The 19983-nt window shown below is 49.8% G+C and overlaps 2 protein-coding genes across 2 annotated transcripts in view; one reads left to right on the top strand and one right to left on the bottom strand.

Annotated features, from left to right (window-relative positions):
• The first annotated feature begins 1112 nt into the window (after positions 1–1112).
• On the top strand, positions 1113–3499 carry MPEG1 (macrophage expressed 1). The gene has a single exon (XM_039245062.1). The coding sequence runs from the start codon at positions 1168–1170 to the stop codon at positions 3319–3321; it is 2154 nt and encodes a 717-aa protein (XP_039100993.1). The 5' UTR covers positions 1113–1167; the 3' UTR covers positions 3322–3499.
• A 3249-nt stretch (positions 3500–6748) lies between these two features.
• The window catches only part of DTX4 (deltex E3 ubiquitin ligase 4), a 35059-nt gene continuing 21824 nt past the window's right edge, over positions 6749–19983 (bottom strand). The window contains exons 7-9 of the mRNA XM_039245117.1: positions 18277–18438; positions 13706–13795; positions 6749–9554 (exon numbers count right to left, since the gene is read on the bottom strand). Of these exons, the coding sequence (XP_039101048.1) occupies positions 9321–9554; positions 13706–13795; positions 18277–18438 (486 nt within the window). The 3' untranslated portion in view covers positions 6749–9320. The remainder of the gene's footprint in view (positions 9555–13705; positions 13796–18276; positions 18439–19983) is intronic.

Here is a 19983-nt window from a genome sequence, read left to right as displayed (position 1 = left end):
TTTGATCCGTGGGTCTGGAAACACTGTTCCAAAGTATGGAGTCTAACAGACATAGTATTAGCACACAAAAGGACCTTCATGAAATTACGTTCTCCTAATGACAGAATGAATGGATTGCTGCTTTAAAAAAATGAGTAATAAAGAGCTACATTCTTTTTTTATGTACCTATACTAAGCACATGAACTTAACAGCAGAGTGAGGAAGTAAAGCTATAATAGCAGGTACCAACTTATTGCCAACGATACACACACACAGAGGATGTAGAAGTGTGTAAATACATACACATATGGTCCTTGGCCACTGTCTGCTTTTGATAAGTCCAAATCTAGATTATAGTATAGATTTTTCTGTTTTAACATTTCTACCTGAAAGGAAACAACACAGTGTGGGGACCACTTGCCTTCACTCTGAATGCTGAGGACAATGCAGACTGAGGTTCACAGAATCCACTTCAGGTCCCTTCAGCTCTGCTTCAGGAAATGGCACCTCCATAGCCTGGACTATTACGCTTGTAACAGTGGAATTCCACAGGACTTGTGCCCAAGATTTTCACTCCTTTCTTGTGTGTGAATTGCCTTTACCCTCAGGTGAAGGCAAAACCCAGCCCTCGGCCTTGACATACAGCTACTAGCCTAGGTAAGGTGGAGGCAGCCTGTCTCGGCAAGGATGATGCTACCATTCACCTCTGCATTTACAGTAAAAGGAAACTGGTATCGGAGTCCCAGGAGAGAGCAGTTCAGGAAACTAAAACATCAAGAGAGTGGGTAAAAAAAAAAAAAGCAAAACGAAAGCTTTCTTTCAAAGCCGGAAATCTCCCATGGAGGAAGCGCTAAGACATGTGGTCGCACTTTTTCTGAGAGCCCCCCACAGCTGTGGAACGAGCCTGGGGCTGGGGGCTGGGGAGAGGTGGGCAGTGAGGGTGGTTAACTGGTAAGGATATAGCTAGTACAACTTGATTTCCTCAAAGTCATGATGGACCTTAGTATTCCATCTGATTCTCATTTCCCCGTTTTGCAATTAGAGCAGCCCAAAGAGGAACTGGTGGCTTTAGGAGAGCTGCTGTGTGTATTTTGTATCAGCAACTGCCTTCTTTCTCATCTGTTCAGTTTGCGCCAAGCTCGCTGGCCGCTGCTTAGGGCTGGCGGGTGGCCGGGGCTGTCTGAGCCATGAACGGCCTCAGGGGTGCTATCCTCTTGTGGGCATTGGTAGCATGGGCTCAAGCGGATGAGCCTCTGGGCGAGACAGATGAGACTACATTTCAAAAATGCAGGAATGCCTTAAAACTACCTGTTCTGGAAGTCTTACCCGGAGGGGGCTGGGATAACCTGCGGAATGTGGACATGGGACGGGTGATGGACCTGACTTACAGGAGCTGCAAGACCACAGAGGATGGACAGTACATCATCCCCGACCAGGTCATCAGCATCGCCCAGAAACAGAGCAACCTGGAGATGAACTCCGAAATCCTGGAGTCCTGGGTGAATTACCAGAGCAGCACCTCCTACTCCATCAACCTGGAGCTCTCCCTTTTTTCCAAGGTCAATGGCAAGTTCTCCTCTGATTTCCAGAAGATGAAGACCCTTCAAGTGAACGACCAAGCCATAACGACCCGGGTTCAGGTGAGAAACCTGATCTACACAGTCAACATCAACCCAGCTTCAAAGCTCAGCAGGGGGTTTACGAAGCAGCTCTTGGACATCTCTGATCACCTGGAGAACAACCAGACGCGGATGGCCACCTACCTGGCAGAACTGCTGGTCCTCAACTACGGCACCCATGTCATCACCAGTGTGGGTGCCGGGGCTGCTCTCATCCAGGAGGACCATATCCGAGCCTCGTTCCTGCAGGACAGCCAGAGCAGCCGCATTGCCCTGACCTCATCCGCTGGCGCTGCCTTTTTGGACGTCGTGAACTTCAAATTTGAGGAGAAGTACACCTCACAGAACGCCCTCACCAAGAGCTACCTCTCTAACCGAACCAACTCCAGGGTGCAGAGCATCGGAGGGCTTCCTTTTTACCCGGGCATCACCCTTCAGGCCTGGCAGCAAGGCATCGCCAACCACTTGGTGGCCATTGATCGCGACGGCCTGCCCCTGCACTTCTTCGTCAACCCCAACATGCTGCCCGAGTTGCCGGGGCCGCTCGTGAAGAAGCTGTCCAGGACGGTGGAGGCTGCTGTGAGACACTATTACGCCTTCAACACCTACCCTGGGTGCACAGATGTCAATTCGCCCAACTTCAATTTTCAGGCCAACACTGATGATGGCTCTTGCGAGGGAAAAATGACCAATTTCTCCTTTGGGGGAGTTTATCAGGAATGCGCCCAGCTCTCTGGGAAGGAGTTTGTCCAACTCTGCCAAAACCTGGAGCAGAAGAATCCGCTCACTGGCGATTTCTCCTGCCCCTCTGGCTACTCCTCAATCAACCTGCTGTCCCAGGTTCATGAGGAGGGTTACAACCACCTGGAGTGCCTGCGGAGGTGCACCTTCCTCGTCTTCTGCAAGACGGTGTGCGAAGACGTGTTCCGGGTGGCGAAGGCTGAATTTAGGGCTTTTTGGTGTGTGGCCAGTGGGCAGATACCAGAAAACTCAGGACTGCTTTTCGGGGGCCTCTTCAGCGGTAAGAGCGTAAACCCTCTGACGAATGCACAGTCGTGTCCACCTGGCTATTTTCCACTGAGACTCTTTGAAAACCTCAAGGTATGTGCCTCTCAGGACTATGAGCTGGGCTACAGGTTTTCGGCCCCCTTTGGTGGGTTCTTTAGCTGCACAGTCGGGAACCCCTTGGTGAATGCTGCCCTATCCAGAGATTTAGAGGCACCTTCTCTAAGAAAGTGTCCCGGGGGCTTCAGCCAACACCTCGCAATCATCAGTGACGGGTGCCAAGTGTCCTACTGTGTCAAGGCGGGGCTGTTCACGGGAGGGACTCTGCCCCCTGCCAGGCTGCCACCGTACACCCGGCCACCCCTCATGAGTCAGGCTGCCACCAACACCGTCATGGTGACCAACAGTGAGACTGCAAGCTCCTGGATCAAGGATTCTGAGACCCACCAGTGGAGGCTGGGGGAGCCGTTAGAGCTACGCAGGGCCATGAGGGTCATCCGTGGGGATGGCAGCGGTCTGTCCGGAGGGGCGGCCGCCGGGGTCACAGTGGGGGTCACCGCTGTCCTGGCGGCCGCCATCACCCTGGCCATCTACGGCACCCGGAAGTACAAGAAGAGGGAATACCAGGCCTTGGAGGACGAGACGCAGAGTTTGGCCGCAGGCCTGGCAGCGCCTGGAGATGCCCCCAGCCAAGAGCGGGAGCAGAGTCCTGCTTAAGTCTGTCCCAGGAGACATTTCTCCCACCTCTGGCCAGAGCTGCAAACCTGCCTCTCCCTCCTTCTCTCCCCACTTCTGCCTGCCTGAGGACTGGAGTGGCAGGTGCAACGAAAAGCAGGTATAACTTTGTGACTTCCTTAGGGCCCTGGGCCAGGAAATAAACAGAGAGCTCTGTGGACAGGGGTTGGGGTAGGGGAGGAGCGCGCAAGTCATTGGTCATGGGGGGGGGGGGCGGGGAAGGGGCTAGAACACAAAGGGGGTGTCTTTTTTCTGTGTGCGTCATGGATTATCTTCACCTGAATATCTATACGTGAAAAGAGAGGAGGGGGCATGGTGATCTTTGGATTTGGAGACATGCATTTAATCTGAGGTCGGCCACAGTTTCCGATTCATGAGCTATAAGAATTTCTGCCTGTACGTGTTACCCTCCCTCTGTTCTGTTCTGTTTTGTTTTGTTTTGTTTCTTTTAAATCTCTCTGGATTTCATACTCCTGGAGGCTGAATGATCCCCTAGAAGACACGGGAAGTGCCACGATTTTCAGCTTAGAGGGCTCTGCCCTGATGGACTGGGCCCTCCAACCATATCTGAACAGAAAGATATTATCTCTACCAAGTCCACGTTTTCCCCCTTTCCAGCCACAATTCAGACTTACACGAGCTCTCTCTTGGCCTTCAGACTAGTGTCGTGAAGTCCTCAAAAAAAGATTTTAACTTATAATCTTCTATCAGAGGGTCAATGGAGAAAGGATGGTTTGGAGACAAGGTGTGAGGAGAGAAAGGGTGAAAATTGGAAAAGATCCTGGTGCTCAGGGTAACTGGAATTCTTTCCTCCAACCTGGCGGATGGAGCTGCAGATTTGGGTAAAACAAGCGTTACATTTTCTTGGTCTCTATTACCAGAGCACTGCCCTTTCTTTTTCCATGAGTGGCCCTTCCCCTTCCCGTCCCTGTATTGCATGTACACACCCCCAAATACACATGTGCATGCATCCATAACTCCCATGCCCCCAACACATGCACCCCCAAACACACCCCCACCCGCAGCTCCCCCAAACACACACACACACACACACACACACACCCATAGACATGCACACACTACATTCAGACAATAGGTCTCTATTTTTCTAGGGGCAGGAGACAGGGAAAAATGTAAGAAGTCAAAATAAGCCCACACCCAAGTATTATTTCCTCCCTAAAACCAAAACAGAGTAGAAACCACCAATTATGTATCCTACCTTTGTTTCTTTTGTTTTGTTTTGTTTTCCGGCAGAAAAAAGACTGACATGACCAAATCCCTGTCTTTAAATGAAACCAAAAAGGCGCCCAACATCCACTATGACACATGTGTTTCAGTCCCAGGCTGACTTCCCTCAGGCATCTAGCAGGGTGTGTGCCTGTTACCTGGCATTTGGGGCTTTGCCCAATTTTAATACCAATGTCGAATTATAATGATTAGGGTGAGTCTATTAATACTTCTCCATGACATCTTTTAAAAATTTTCTTTTTTATTAAGTAAACTCTACCTCCAACGTGGGGCTCAAACTCACGACTCTGAGATCAAGAGTCACATACTCTACTGACAGAGCCAGCCAGGTGCCCCTTCTCCATAACCTTTCTAATAGTTGTACATCTCTTCGCCAAGTCAAATGTCACTAATGAGTTCGTTTCATGAAGGATAATGTGTCCTCGCCTCGTTAACATTCACAGCGGAGAGCTTAGGTTCACAGAAGTCCTTCTGAGGAGCCTGAACATCCCAGCCTGTGGGAAGGCGGGAAGGGGGTCCTTGTCCGCCTCCCACGGTGAGTCCGAAGCGAGTCACAGAAGGTGAACCCTGCTCCCCCCGGCCGGCCAGCCACAGGCACTGATTTCTACATCCTGTTCTTTGAACCCTGCCTCTTAAGCATTAAAATATTCTCTTAAACCTCTGGGTGTCTTGTGGGTAAATTTCAGCTGAGCTATCCACTTTCCTGCAAATTTCCCACAAATGCCTTAAAGATTATGGAGTCAGAGAGACAACGGTCCAGCTATAGGTTGCCGGACTTTGCGTTAACTGCCCTTGGAAAGAAAAACTCTTCACAGATTTCTGTTTCTCACAGAATTATGCATAACTATGCATTTAAAATGTGTACTTAAGGAACACTGTCCGGCTGTGCATCCACAGGAAATGAGAACGCAGGGCTTTGCAGTTTGCAATCATCATTTTTGCAAAGTCAGGACCCAGAGAGCGGAGAGTTCACAGGCTCTGCTTTCCTGATCCGTGAGCTCTTGGTGCTGTGGGAGGACTAACCCTGGCTTCCACCAAAACCACACTCCCTAGACTCTCAGAAATAGAGTCACATGTGGGTGCCAAAGGGAGCTTTGCGTCTGCATTTTGTGTTTGTGTGAGCATCGGGATGATCACTACTACACATGTATTTGACACTCAACAGCTGGTCAACTATTGAAAGCTACACTACATTGTCCTTGGGCGCTGGGCACTGTAAAAAGCAAACATTCATGTGTTTTAAGACGGTCTTTTCCCCACAGATTCACTTACATTTCTGCTGCCATGCGGTCTCTTTCTTGAGAGGAACAAGCAGTCAGGCCAAGTCCCTTGGTCAAATGTGTGGGTGCGAAAGATGGGGGGGAGGGGAAGAAAGAAGGGAATCCCCCGCCCCCAATCAGTGGAAGGGGTTGTGGTTGCTCCCAGACTGGGTGAGGTGCCCCAAATGCCTCATAGTTAGGTGCCCTGACCTACAAAAAGCAGAAGGGGAACGGCAATTTGTGGTTGTTCATTTGCCATTTATTGTTCTGCACATACACCTCATGAGCACCAGGTGGCGATGTCCTCTCACAGAGCAACACCAAGGGACTTCACAACATACCGGTCACAGGGATTTATCTTAGGACATTCACCTTCCCTCTCCCAGAAAACCCCCACCCAAATGCCAGTGACCACGGACAAGGGAAGGCGACGGAGCCCCTTCCTGTACCACGCAGGGCCTCCCCCCACCACCCCCATGCACACAACAGTGCAATACCAGGACGCGTACTTTTGACCAAGTATAAAACCACAGAGAAAGTCCAAGTTCTACAAAACGGCGGGTGGGGGAGGAAGGGTATGAAACACGAAGGCACGCACAACCACGTATACACAATTAACGTCTAAGGGACGGGCATCTGACAGAGTTTGTCTGCAATCCCATTTGTCATTCCTGGAGACTCAGGAAGGGAGAAACCAGGCAGCTGGTGGTCTGGCCATGACAAGCCAGGCATGGGGTGCCCTGTGCAGCCCAGCGAATGTGGCAGGAGCAGCACTGGTAGGGAAACGTCCCGGGTCCCAGGGGTGGATGCTCAGGACCTCTGCTGGCGGGGTGCTCAACTCGCCGGAGACCTTGCTTTTCTAGGCTGCCTCCCCCCGACTTCTCCTCCCCCCCCCCGCCCTGCCTGGCACAGTGTTAAAAGAAAATTCAAGATCCTTCTGCCCAGAAAGCCCCACAGAAGGGCAACACGAGGAGGCAGTCACCCTTATTGAGCATCCTCGGGGAGGAAAAGAACGAGGGTGTAGACAGTCAGCATCCTAGGGGGAAGGTCTTGAAGGTATGAAGACTTACCCTCGAAGTGGTATTCCCCCTGGCCTGCTTTATTCATTCTGAGTCCCCTTCCCTGCCCATACCTCCTGCCCGATGCATGGAAATCAGCCTCTCCCCACTGCCCATGGCCAGGTGTCAAAGCTTATTTTCTTCTTCCCCACCTCCTGCTCCACAGTTGGGTGTTTCTATGCACTGACCCTCGATCTGTTTCTTCATCCCTGTGGGTGAGAAGCTCCGCATCAGACACTTGGCCCAGGTGCTGAAGGGCGGAGATGGTACTAGGTGTACAGTGAGGCTCTTCAATGATCTCTGGAACAGGGTGGCCTGGCCAAGGGCACGGGGTGTGATATTAAATGCCACAGCCATGTCTTTTCTGTTGAGTTCAAGTGTTTCCTCCCGACTGGCAGGAAACTGTGCCCTGTGGTGCAGTGGACTCGCACCCAATCCCCTGGTCCACTGGTGAGAGAAGATGGTGGCCGGCTGACCGGAGACACGGGCACTGAGATGTCAGGGACGATTCCTCCCATCAGAGCTCCCCCTGCTGGAGCCAGGCAGCACCCCGACAGCCATTCAGAGAACAAGGGAAGGCTCAGCACCAGCACCTCCCAAGGAACTGGTGAATCCACTGGCCACACCAATGCCAAAATGGCTGTAGGCACACAGCAAGGGGCTACGCAGCCAGCTCTCGGGAAAGCCTGGCTTCAGGTTCTAACTTAAGTACCGTTTTTGAAGGTTCTTTTGTTTCCATTTTTCTAGCATCAAAAACCTTCCAAATATTATGAAATATATATGGATATATATACGTCAAACCCCCAAAACATGAGGTATATAAATTCAAATTAGTATCCAGAGGAACTTCCCCCAAACACATAGTTCAAAGAACCCACTTTCAAAGGGGGAATTGGGTTTCCTTTCTTGATCCCCCTTCTCTCCTCCCTGACCCCCAATTCATTCCTGAAGGGAAGCGAAAAACAAGAGGAATGTTGGGGAGGGGACAGACAGGGTCTTGGGACACAACCCAAATGCAGGTTGGACTGGACCATGCATGATGTGGTCCCAATCCTGTTAGGAATGAGCTAAAAAGGCTCCCTCCATGCTCTAGGTCAATCTGTAACAGGTGAGGGGCCCAGCACCACCTCTGGGCTCTGATTAGCAAGGGTGCATGGAGACAGACCGAAGCCCTCATAGAAACAAGACTGGACGGACTGGTTTTAGATCCAATCTTGAAAGAGATATAAAAGGGGGTCAGTCCAGCCCTCCCCTGACACTTCTCCCCAAGCCCTGTTCCCTGGGGCATCTAGCAAGAGGAATGATTGTTACTATCTGGGTCCAAGTTTACTGTGGGAATGGGTCAGCAAAGGGTGAAGAAAGTCAAGGAACCATGGCCTGGCTGTTTGATCCCTATCACAGCTGGAGTTTGACAGTTTGCAAAAAAAATACAAAAAAACAACAGGAGAACAGGATGGGACTGTCCACCAACCTGGCCCAGTGGTGCACACTCGCACGCACACACACACTTATGTGCATACAAAGATGGCACAGAGCCCAGCATGGGCTCTACTCACAGTGACTTGATGAAACTCATGGAATCTCTGAGCTGGTCTGGGATGAGTTGGGAAGAAGGCTACGGGCTCCTCTCCCTGAGGACAGTTCAGATGCTAAGTGGGATGCAGACTCTGGTCTGATCAGAGAGGGGCTGGAAACATCATGGGATGCCAACCCAGAGAGGGATCCCAGAGTCCGTCCATCCACACGAGAGAACCAGATGCCTCTTTGGACAGGTTGAAGATGTGAGGACGGAGGGCCCAGAGAGGCCAAGGGCTATTATGAGAGCAGAGTGTGCTCCCAGGAGCCTTTGCCTCTCTGACCCTCTTGGTGAGAAGTGCTTCCTCGCTGTACACCGAGGCATCAAATATCTGATGTCACAGCAGTTTAACGGTTCACCCCTTTGCCCCCCAATCTTGCACAGTGAGAGCTCCTCGCCTCCGGAGGAGGAGAGAAAAGCAGAAACTCCGCTCTCAAAGCAGAGTGGAAGCAGCAAGAAGCCAGCTGAGGTGTTGAACCTCAGGCTTCACAAGGCCAGGGTATGGAGTGCCCGTGTGCTGTCCATACCCCAAGTGTGCTGACCATGACCCCTGCTTAGGGGGGTGGGGGTGGGGGTTCTTGCCTACCCAGCACCGAAAACTCCATGGGAACAGACCGAGGATGGCCCTCATCCCATGTCCCCTTTGTGGTGGATGAGGTTTATGAGTGACATCACCTTATTCAATCTCCCTCCCCTCTGTGGCCGGGAGGGATGGGGGACGGGGACAGGACACAGGGGGAGATGAGGGAGCTGCGAGGGCGTGGCACCAACTTCCATCTCGATTCTCCCACTTCCTGCCTGTGGCCCCCACGGCCCCTCCTGGCCTAAAGACCCTCCAGCTCAGTCCTTCTCCTGGGTAGTGCTGTCCTCGGAGATGCCCTGGGCAGCCAGTTCAGCCAGCACGTTATCCAGGTAATTGGCATCTGGGTAGCCGTGACCCGTGAGATTCGAGCCAAACTCTGTCTTGTGGTGGACCTCATTCCAGATGACGGTGTCTGACTCGCCCGTGGTGCTGGACGTACCGATGGCAAAGATGAGGCGGCGATCCCAGGCCACAAGCAGCAGCTTCAGCACCTGAGCATGTAGGGGCAGGAGACCAAAGGCAGACATTCAGTGTTGGTCAAAGACTCTGCCTTGATGGTAGGGTCTTCCCAAGGGTCTTCTGACATCACAATGCCCCCAGTGGCACAGTGAATAGAAAGAGCTTGGGGGTGGAGTCAGGGAGCCACAAGGTAAAGTCTTGGATCTGTCACCAACTACCTGTGTGACCTCGGTCATATTCTGTCACCTCTCTGAGCCTTAATTTCCTTACATACAAAATGGCAATGCTCTGATCTGCAAAATGTTACGAGGACTTTCATAGCAGTGCCTGGCACCCACATCTCAATAAACGTCAGCTACCAGCACTGTGGCTAAAAGGACAGGATCTAGGAATTCAAGGCACTTGTGATCCAAGAGCTTCTGAAACTGTGGCCTCCGCCCCATTCCCTCCACTCCCTGAACGTGGTATTAGTGCGCCCACAGCTAACGACATGGTTGAAGTGGGGTGACTTCTACCAGGCTATTTCATATTTATTTGCCCACCAGGTCCTCACAACCACACGTGGAAGCAGATCCGACAGGGGCTGTTATTGTCTCTATTTCATAGGTGTGGCCCAGAGCGGCATTCAGGCTTACAGAGCATTCTAATTCAGCTAAAGTTTAAAAAATGGTTGTTGAGCAAGTCAACTACCTAACACCCTGTCCAGCCTGAAGAAGGGACCCGATAAAAATAACCTGGATTCAAAAAAAGAATGGCCGCCGACCCGGTGTGGGCTGGAGGCGGGGAACTGTTATAGCAGTAGTAATGGCAATGGCATATGGCAGAAATCCGATCGACCCTCTCCCGTGGGTTTACTTACGATGTAGCAAGCCCTGGGTCATGTACTAGTTACAACAATTTGATAAGACCAGTATTCTCATTGTCTCCTTTCTACACATGAAGAAGCTCAGAAGATAAAGACTTGCCCTGTTCATACAGCTAGTACCTGGCAGACGGGGGCCTTGACTTCAGGACTGTCTGACCTTGCAGTCCATGGGCTGAGTCACTACTCTGTTGACTCTTAGATGTGGGTCCATATAGAATTCATGGGGGGAGATGATTCTGAACTGTCAGAGGAGCGGGGGGGTGAATACAGCTGACCCTGAACAACACGGGTTTGAACTATGCAGGTGCACTTACACGTGGTCTTTTTTTTTTTTTTTTTAAACATTTACTTATTGAGAAACAGAGAGAGACAGAGCATGAGCAGGGGAGGGGCAGAGAGAGGGCGAGACACAGAATCTGAAGCAGGCTCTAGGCTCTGAGCTGTCAGCACAGAGCCTGATTCGGGGCTCGAACCCACAAGCGGTGAGATCATGACCTGAGCTGAAGTCAGATGCTCAACCGACTGAGCCACCCAGGCACTCCTACATGGTCTTTTTTTTTTTTTTTTTTTTTTTTAACAGTACAGTAAATATTTTCACAGTACAGGACCTACAATTTTCTTAGTAACATCTCCTTTTGGCTAGCTTGCTTTATTGTAAGAATACAGTATATCATACACATAATATACAAAATACGTGTTAACTGGCTGGCTATGTTATCAGCAAGGCTTCTAGTCAACAGTAGACTATTAGTGGTTAAGTTTTGGGGGAGTTAAAGTTATATGTGGATATCAGATTCGGGAGGATGGAGGTCAGCACCTCTAACCCCGAGTTGTTTAAGGGTCAACTGTCCATTAACAGAAAAGGACAAGTAGACACAGTAAATGAATGGGAGCCACGGCATCTGTAAGTATAGCCACAGTTGTCATGTGGGGCACTTTTCAAATGCTACTTTCACTTAATTCTTAACAACATCCTGTCCACACAGATAGGAATCATCACCGCTGTTGTATGAATCTGGAAACTAAGACCTCAGAATGTTAATTTTCCTGCCAGCCCCCACATCTGGTAAATTGCAAATGTAGAACTCGAACCCAGGCCAGTTTGGCTCCAAAACCCAGGCTCCTATTACCTCTCTGTGCAAAAGCCCAAGGTTAGGGTCCCAGATCAGCAGATGTGAAGGATAAAGGTGAGGAATTAGGGAGAGGGGAAGGTTCTGACCCCCAGTAGTAGGTCTTGTATGCCAAGCTGAGAAGGCTGTACTTTGTAAAGAAGGAGAGATTTCAGAACAACTTTTTGGGTTTTTTCTACTTTATTTCTTTTCAACAAAAAAGTTTTGTGGTAGACACTGTATTTTAGGATACCTAACATGGTGGGAAGTAAAAGATGAAACTATTTAGGGGGCACCTGGGTGGCTCAGTGAGTTAAGCATCTGACTCTTGATGTCAGCTCATGGTTTGTGAGCACCTGCATCAGGCTCTGCACTGACAGTGTGAAGGCTGCCTGGGATTCTCTCTCTCTTCCTCTCTCTCTGCCCCTCCCCTGCTTGTGCTTTCTCTCTCTATCTCTCAAAATAAATAGATAAACTTAAAGAAAAATGTATTTACTCTCTCTGCCCCTCCCCTGCTTGTGTTTTCTCTCTCTCTCTTTCAAAATAAATAGATAAACTTAAAGAAAAAGGTATTTATTAGGTGGGTGTGGCAGGATTTGGAAAGGAGTCACGTGGTTTGGCGGGCAGTTCACTGGGAAGTAAGCCAGTGGGGTGGTGGCTCAGAGCGAGGGTCCAAGGTTGACTAACGTGTCCAATATGGGCCCCAGGGATTCTGGGTATGTCATTAACAAGACGAGGCAGGCCTGGAAGAGAGAGGGGCAGCTCTCGGCCAGAGGAGTCAAGGGTTAGCAATAGGACTTCACAGTGGACACGTTTAGCCAGCGGCTGGGACTGTGTAGAGCCGGGGCTCAAGGCAAACAGGTATCAGGACTGGTCCTGACTTCTGATCTGAGGACCCCACACTGGGTATGTCTTCATGATGTGGTTGATTTTCTCACTGTTCCGAACTATCAGCTTTCACCTCCGTAACAGAGCACACCCATGCTCTTTGCCATGTGACCACAGGGGCCGCCTTGTGGGCAGTTCATGACCCTGTTGCTTGTGTGGCGCCCACGACTGGCTGAGGTCTGCCATTCCACTCAGATTCCCTCTTGATCCTCTGCCCCCTTCTAGAAGAAGGGCAAGGACCACAGAAAGGCTGCTCCATCAGCCTGGGCTCCAGGACACGGAGCAGCCACAGAAGCCACAGCCGCTGCCGTGCAACGTGCATGAGAATCAGCGTTTGCTGAAGTCAGCCTCTGAGACTGACACTGTTACACAGCAGGGCCTAGAGAAAGCTAGCTAAAACTCACTTCCTGTCCCACTGCACCCCCCAAGAAGGGGCAAGACACCCCCTTAGATTAATGGATCTTTTCCTTGTTGAGATCAGGGAAGGTTTTGAAAATCCAATCCTTTTCTGGCCAAAGCCACAGAAAAGTGAACATAAAGATTTTATTCTAATTTCACAATTCATAGAACCACTGAATTGCTGGGAATCCAGAAACCCACTGATTTTTTGGGAAAGTCATAGAATACAAAAGTACGTTTAAAAAAAGATTAATCTCCCACAAATTAAGATCCCTGCCCTGGAGTAGTGCCCACGAAGCTTGAATGTGCTGTCAGATCACCTGGGATCTTGTTAAAATGAAGGAGGTTCTAAGGTTCTGCATTTAAAAAAAAAAAAGTTTATTTACTCATTTTGAGAGAGACAAAGATTGTACAAGTCGGAGAGGGGCAGAGAGACAGAGACAGAGAATCCCAAGAAGGCTCCTTGTTGTCAGTGCAGCTCAATGCAGGGCTTGAACCCACAAAGCCATGAAATAATGACCTGAGTCAAAGCCGGATGATGCTTAATTGACTGAGCCACACAGGTGCCCCAAGGTTCTACATTTCTACCAAGCTTCTAGGTGCCGCCGCCGGTGTGGATCCCAGAACCAGCTGCTAAGAAGCAAAGCCCCAGGGAAAGGATCCTAAAATTGATGAATTATTGCCAGTGTTCTCCCGGAGAGGAAAAAGCCCTGACCTCCCGCTACCCTGCAAAAGAAAACATTCTAATCATATCCACCTTTACCTACGGTTGACTCAAATATGACCCTGTTACCCATGTGCATCTAGAGTGAAAAGAGACTCAGCTCTCTTTAGTCTGTGCACAGCAGGAAGCGAAACCTAGGGCCCTGACATAGAAGCAAATCCTCTCTCCCACCCCCAGCCCCCAAGCCCCCGCTCTTACCTTTCTCCCTTTCTCACTGTCTGGAAGGTAACAGTGTCTTGGAAAGCCTCGGGCACTGAAACTCTTCCCAGGATTCGGGTGTTCTGGCCCCTGAAAGCAGAAAGTAAGTCAGCGAAAGGCATTTTTCAAGATATCTTTAATGAAGGGGTGCAGACCAGGCATGACTAATTCAAATAATAATGACAATAATAACAGTCATAGCGTCTAGACAGAGCAGATCCCAAAGCAGCAATAGTCGCGGTTTCACGCCTATACTTTGGAGTCGTGAGACTTGGGTTTGCAGAGCTGCTGCCTCCGGATGTGTTGGCTGGAGCCTTCTCTTGGGGTGTGGGTTCCCCTATCCGTTAAAAAGGGAGAGTGTGGGGGCGCCTGGGTGGCTTAGTTGGTTAAGCGTCCGACTTTCGCTTAGGTCATGATCTCGCGGTTCATGGGTTCGAGCCCCGCGTCGGGCTCTGTGCTGACTGCCAGCTCAGAGCCTGGAGCCTGTTTCGGTCTGTGACCCCTCTCTCTCTGACCCTCCCCTGCTCACGCTGTCTCTCTCTCTCCTAGAAATAAATAAAACAGTTAAAAAAAAAAAGGGAGAGTGTGAAGGTTAAGTGAGCTTGGCACTGGGGTGAATAGTACGAGCTCAGTAAATGTTCATACACCATCATCCCTCAGCTCCGCTCACTGGCTCTTTTTGTTTTACGAACCAGGAAAACTTCAGCCTAGAGAGGTTACATGGCTTCTTCAAAGTCAATGGCTTTGCCAAAACTTAAACCCAGGCTTCCTGAGGCGCACGATGAACTTCCTACCTCTGAAGTACTCAGAATAACAAAAGTGCCTCTGAGCCAGGAGCCAGGGAGCCATCGTTATCCATTCATCCACTAATGGACAGGGAGGTTTCTCCCCTGTCTTGGCGATTGTGCATAATGTTGCAGTGAACTTGGGGTGCGCGGATACCCCAGTTCAGCAAGCAGTCTCAGGCTGCGGCGGGGGCAGAAACTGATGCAGAATTTAGCCAGAAGCCACGCTTCCTAATCAGGGTCCACAGGCCCCCTTGAGAAGCTCATGAAAAGTGAGGGATTTTTCTCCCAGTATCAATGCACCCCTCCCACCCCCTTCTCACCCCACACACAAATGTCTGTCTATAATTTCTGAGCATCCCTCATTCCCTCAGGGTCTGTCGAGCCCTTTAAAAACTCCCTTTGAAATGAAGCCATTATAATATTGATAATTCCTTGCAGCTCTTAGCATGAGCTCTCACACAAACGGTAACTGCGTCCTGGCTGAAAAAAAAATGAGTGAAGGAGTGAAGGAATACATGAATGAATGCATGAATGGATGAAGAAACTGTAAGAAAACACAGACTTTTCATTTTTTCTTATAGTGGATGGTGGTTCCAAACTGATTTTTTAGAAGTTTATTTATTTGGAGAGAGAGGGAGAGCATGGGACAGTCAGAGAGAGGGAGAGAGAGAATCCCAAGCAGGCGCTGTCAGTGCAGAGCCCGATGCAGGGCTCAAACTCTGGGACTGTGAGATCATGACCTGAGCTGAAACCAAGAGTTGGATGTTTAACTGACTGAACTTACCCAGGCGCCCTCTCTCCAAATTGATTTTTTAAACTTTTTTTTTTTAATGTTTTATTTATTTCTGAGAGAGAGATAGCGTGAGCAGGGGAGGGTCAGAGAGAGAGGGAGACACAGAATCCGAAACAGCCTCCAGGCTCTGAGCTAGCTGTCAGCACAGAGCCCGACGTGGGGCTCGAACCCACGAACCGTGATTTCATGACCTGAACCTAAGTCAGATGCTCAACCGACTGAGCCACTCAGGTGCCCCCCCCAATTGATTTTTAAATCCTATGATATAAAAAGATTTTTAATAGCATGGCTCAAGATCATCTCATTCGCAGGGTGAATGGCCTAAGTATGATATCGGAGAAGGGAAAGATGCCCCTGGGCCGAGAGAGGTAACAACATCTTCTTGGAGATGCAGGACCTGACAGTTCTGAAGTTCATAGTCATGCGAAATCACACCACATTTACAACACGTTCACAGCCACAGCTGTTTGCAAGCCAGACTGCCCAACTCAAGGGCAGATTCCCAGCACAGCTCTGCCCACGCCTCACCCTCCTGGGACTTGCCCGCCTGCAGCACAGATGCTCGCCTGGCGCTGACCCCACGAGGCTATGTGCTCCCTGCACGTTGCCAAGTGGAGCAGTCACGTCTCTGCCTCCCGCAGATCAGAGTTTCTCCCCCAGGGACTCATTCTCTCCAAATTCTCAACTTGGAAACCCCAAGCCCTTGTGGACTCTGGAGTCTTCAGGGAGAGGGATGGACACGGCACTGGGTCACGAAGGTCAAGCAGCTGTCCTAAGTCCCAGCCAAGACGGAGTCAGCCAGGAATCAGAACCCAAGTCTTCTCAGACTTTGAAGACCTTGTGTTGCCCCCACAGTGTTTATCCATGGTGCACATCATGTTTTGTTCTGTAGTTTGGTGATGGAGATTTATTTTCTCTGAGTGGCTGGTAAGTCCCTCCAGGGAGAACCATATTTTTCTTTAAATTCTTTTACAGTCTGTCACACCTGCCCTGTTTTATTTCTACCACATCTCTTACCGCTAGTTGGAAATACCTTGTTTATGTATCTGTGTACTGACTTCCTCGTCCCCCTAGAACGGGGACCTCAGAGGAGAAGAGACTGTCCACTTTGCTCACCTTTGTTTCTCCAGCACCTAGAACATGCCTGGCCCGTAATCCATCCTCCAATGTTTGTTAAATAAGAGACGAAATGGAAGAAGGCAAGGAGTAGGGAGGCAGGAAGGGTGAATGCATACACATTTGCCAAATAAACGAATCCAGTAAGCACCCTAGATCAGTTAGAAAGAGCTTCAATGTGTGAAGGAAGGGACATACTTGAATTCACTGTCAGGAATGAGCTTCAGTTTGCACCTTAGGGCTGTCTTTCAAAGAATCAAAAGAGGAAAGAAATGCCCACAAAAATCAAAGCCAAGGGACATCTATCAAATTATAAAAGCAAATACCATTTGACAAAGAAATTCTACTTCCGGAAAATTATCCTACAGATAAACTTGGAAGGTTATATGTTACAGTATTATTTGTTGTAGTAAAAAGATTGGAAACCATCCACATGGCCATCAAGTGGGGACTGTTGAATACTATGGATTATCACCCAGAGCTGGGAAGGAACGAGGAGGCTCTCTCCATACCAACATGGGAAGATCTACAAACTATATTGTTCATTGAAAAACACATGATGCAGAACGATGTGCATAAAATGTTCCCCTCTGTGTACAAATGGGCAGGCTGGAAACAGTCTTTGAGCACATGCACAGAGAATCCTGGGGAATGCATAAGAAAATAGAACAATGGCGGAGCGTGGGGGCGGGGGATGAAACTGGGTAGATGGAGGAAAGGAAACTTTTCGCAGTATAAAATTATCTTGGTCCTCTCTGGCTGCTGTAACGAGACACCACAGCCCAGGTGGCTTAGACAACAGAAATCCATCTCTCACGGTTCCGGAGGCTTGGAAGTCCAAGGTGGTCCCAGGAGACCCAGTGTCTGGTGGGCACCCACTTCCTGGTTCAGAGACTGCTGTCTTCTCCCTGTGTCCTCGATTCAGGAAGGGATGAGGAGGTTCTCTGGGGGTTCTTTTACAAGGGCACCAATCCCATTCATGAGGGCTCCACCACATAATCTGTTCAGTTTCATGGATTCGCAGCTGGAGACGGACTTGTACCTGGGGTCTCGATCCCACTTCTGATTTAGACGGTATGTAGGCGAGTCCCTGGATTTAGACTTTAAAGCTCATGCTGGAATGAGTTAAGGCTTTGGGGGCTATTGAGACAGAATGTATTTTGCATGCAAGAAGTACAAGAAGTGATGGAATGCTATAGACTGAGAGTCTGTGTGCCTTGGAAACTAACGTGTTGAAATCTAACCCCCAAGGTGATGGTATTTGGAGGTGGGGTCTGGGGTGGGTGATAAGGTCATGAAGGTGAACCCTCATGAATGGAATTAGTGCCCTTATTAAAGAGACCCCAGAGAACTCCCTCACCCCTTCTGTCATGAGGACACAGCATAAAGATGTCCATGAACTAGAAAGCAGTTGCTTACCAGACAGTGAAACTGCCAGCACCTTGACCTTGGATTTCCGAGCCTCCAGAAGTGTGAGAAATAACTTTCTGTTGTTTAAAAGCAACCCAGTTTGTGATATTTTGTGGCAGCAGCCTGAACAGATTAAGACAAACAACTTACCAGGGCACCTGTGCAGCTTCGTTGGTTGAGCATCCAACTTCAGCTCAGGTCATGATCTCACAGTTTGTGAGTTCGAGCCCCGCGTCGGGCTCTATGCTGACAGCTCAGAGCCTGGAGCCTGCTTCAGATTCTGTTATTTCCCCCTCTCTCTGCCCCTCCCCAGCTTATGCTCTCTCTCTCTCTCTCTCTCTCTCTCTCTCTTTCTCTCTCTCAAAAATAAATAAACATTAAAAAAAAAAAAGACAACATATTACCTGCAAACACTGAAACTTACAAAATAAATAAGTAAAAGCCCGTGCGGGGCATGGGCGTACCTGAATGCCAGGGGGGATGCTGTAGATGATCCGGATGGTTTTGCAGTCGGGGTGGCCGGGCAGGGAGTGAGGGATGAGGTGGTACTCCATCTTCCCCGGAGGCTGGGTGCCTGTCTTCACACCATAAATGGTCTTACAGGTTGGACACTGCAAACTGCCGTCCTGAGGGCACATGGCAGGATCAGCCAGGTGGGGAAATTATCTTCGCAACACCCCCTCTCCTCCCCGCCCAACCCTGGAAGGAAACAAAGTTAGAAGGCCAGGGGGACAAAATGCACCCAAATAAGTAAATGCCACAAATTAGCTCCATGCCAAGGGCCATGTAAGAGAGACCCCCGTCCTTGAAAGGCAGAGCTGCCCAGGCGGGCGGGAAACACACACAGGGAGTCATTATCGAACTGTGACCTTCCAAACGAGTCGGACACACAGCAAAGCACTAGGGAGCAGCCGCTGCTGACATGCTAAACATCACGATCCCTGCGAAGCTTGCTAGAAACAGACACCTGGGCCCCACCCCAGGCCACCAAATTGGATTGAGGGGTGGGGCGCTACAGAACATAGCAGTGAAAAGACTAAGAACTCTGGATTTGATTCTCAGCTCTGCCATCTACCTGCTGGGAGACCTGGGGCAAATTAATTAACCTCTCTGGGTCTCAGCTTTTTTACAGAACAAGGAAAATAGTAGTATCTATCTTACTGGGTTGTTGGAAGGATTGAACTAGAGAACCCAATGGAAGTGCTGAGCACTAGTAGCATCTCTAACTGTTATTAGTACTTTTACGATCCCCAAGGCTCGTACAGGTTTAGAAACTACTGCTCTGAAAAGAGAAGGTGGGCACCGTGTGCGAGAGTAGATGAAGCTGACTTTAAGAAAATGGTCCTTAAAGAAGAGCTGTGGATTGGCTTTGAAGGATGGAGGACAAGGTCCCCACAAGCAACGAGGAAGGGAATGAGTCGTTAGTGAAGGCACTTTAAATCTTACAACAGACTTTCATCTTGTTTCATGTAGGCCTCGCCTGATATCAGCTGAAAAGGAATATTAGCCTTAGTATTAATAGCCTTAAAAATCATTCCCACTTTGGGGCACCTTTGTGGTTGAGGTCAACATCTCATGGTTTGTGAGTTCAAGTCCCACCTCTGTCTCCCTCTCTATCTGCCCCTCTCCCCCTCAAATAAATAAACATTAAAAAACAAAAAACAAAAAAAAAACTATTCCCTTTTACAGAGAAGAAAACGGAGGCACTGCACCATTAAAGGACTTGACGCTAGTTAGTGCTGGGGCCCCAGCGGCTCTGTGCAAACCCCGCTGCTTGGTGGCTGTGTTGGGGCTCAGGATGAGACTCTGGATGTAGAGATATAAGGGCGATGGCTTCACACTGGGGCCCAGCGAGGCACGGCCTGCATGGGTGGGAGGAGACCTTGTTCCCAGGCTTTCCAGCAGAAAGTGGGTGAGAAGGAAGGCGTGGCCAGGGAGCCATGTGTGCAGGAAGGACGGTCACACAGCCAGGGCAGAAGCTCTCCAGGCCATCCGCACTGTCTCAGGAGCACAGAGATCTTCTGGGGAGCTACTTGGGGACCTTCAGCTCAAGCTCTAGCATTAAAGGAATAACTTGCGTTCAGGGCAATGGAGACGCTTTACTTCATGTGGTCAACAGACGGGAACCCAAGGCCTGGGGCCAAGAACCAGGATCCCCCCTTCTGCTCTGG

The sequence above is a fragment of the Hyaena hyaena genome, unplaced genomic scaffold (genome assembly GCF_003009895.1).
Source record: "Hyaena hyaena isolate Hyena2069 unplaced genomic scaffold, ASM300989v1 scaffold_252, whole genome shotgun sequence".
Classification (NCBI taxonomy): Eukaryota; Metazoa; Chordata; class Mammalia; order Carnivora; family Hyaenidae; genus Hyaena; species Hyaena hyaena.
The sequence above is the reverse complement of the archived record's forward strand: the minus strand, read 5'-3'. Positions and strand labels throughout refer to the sequence as shown.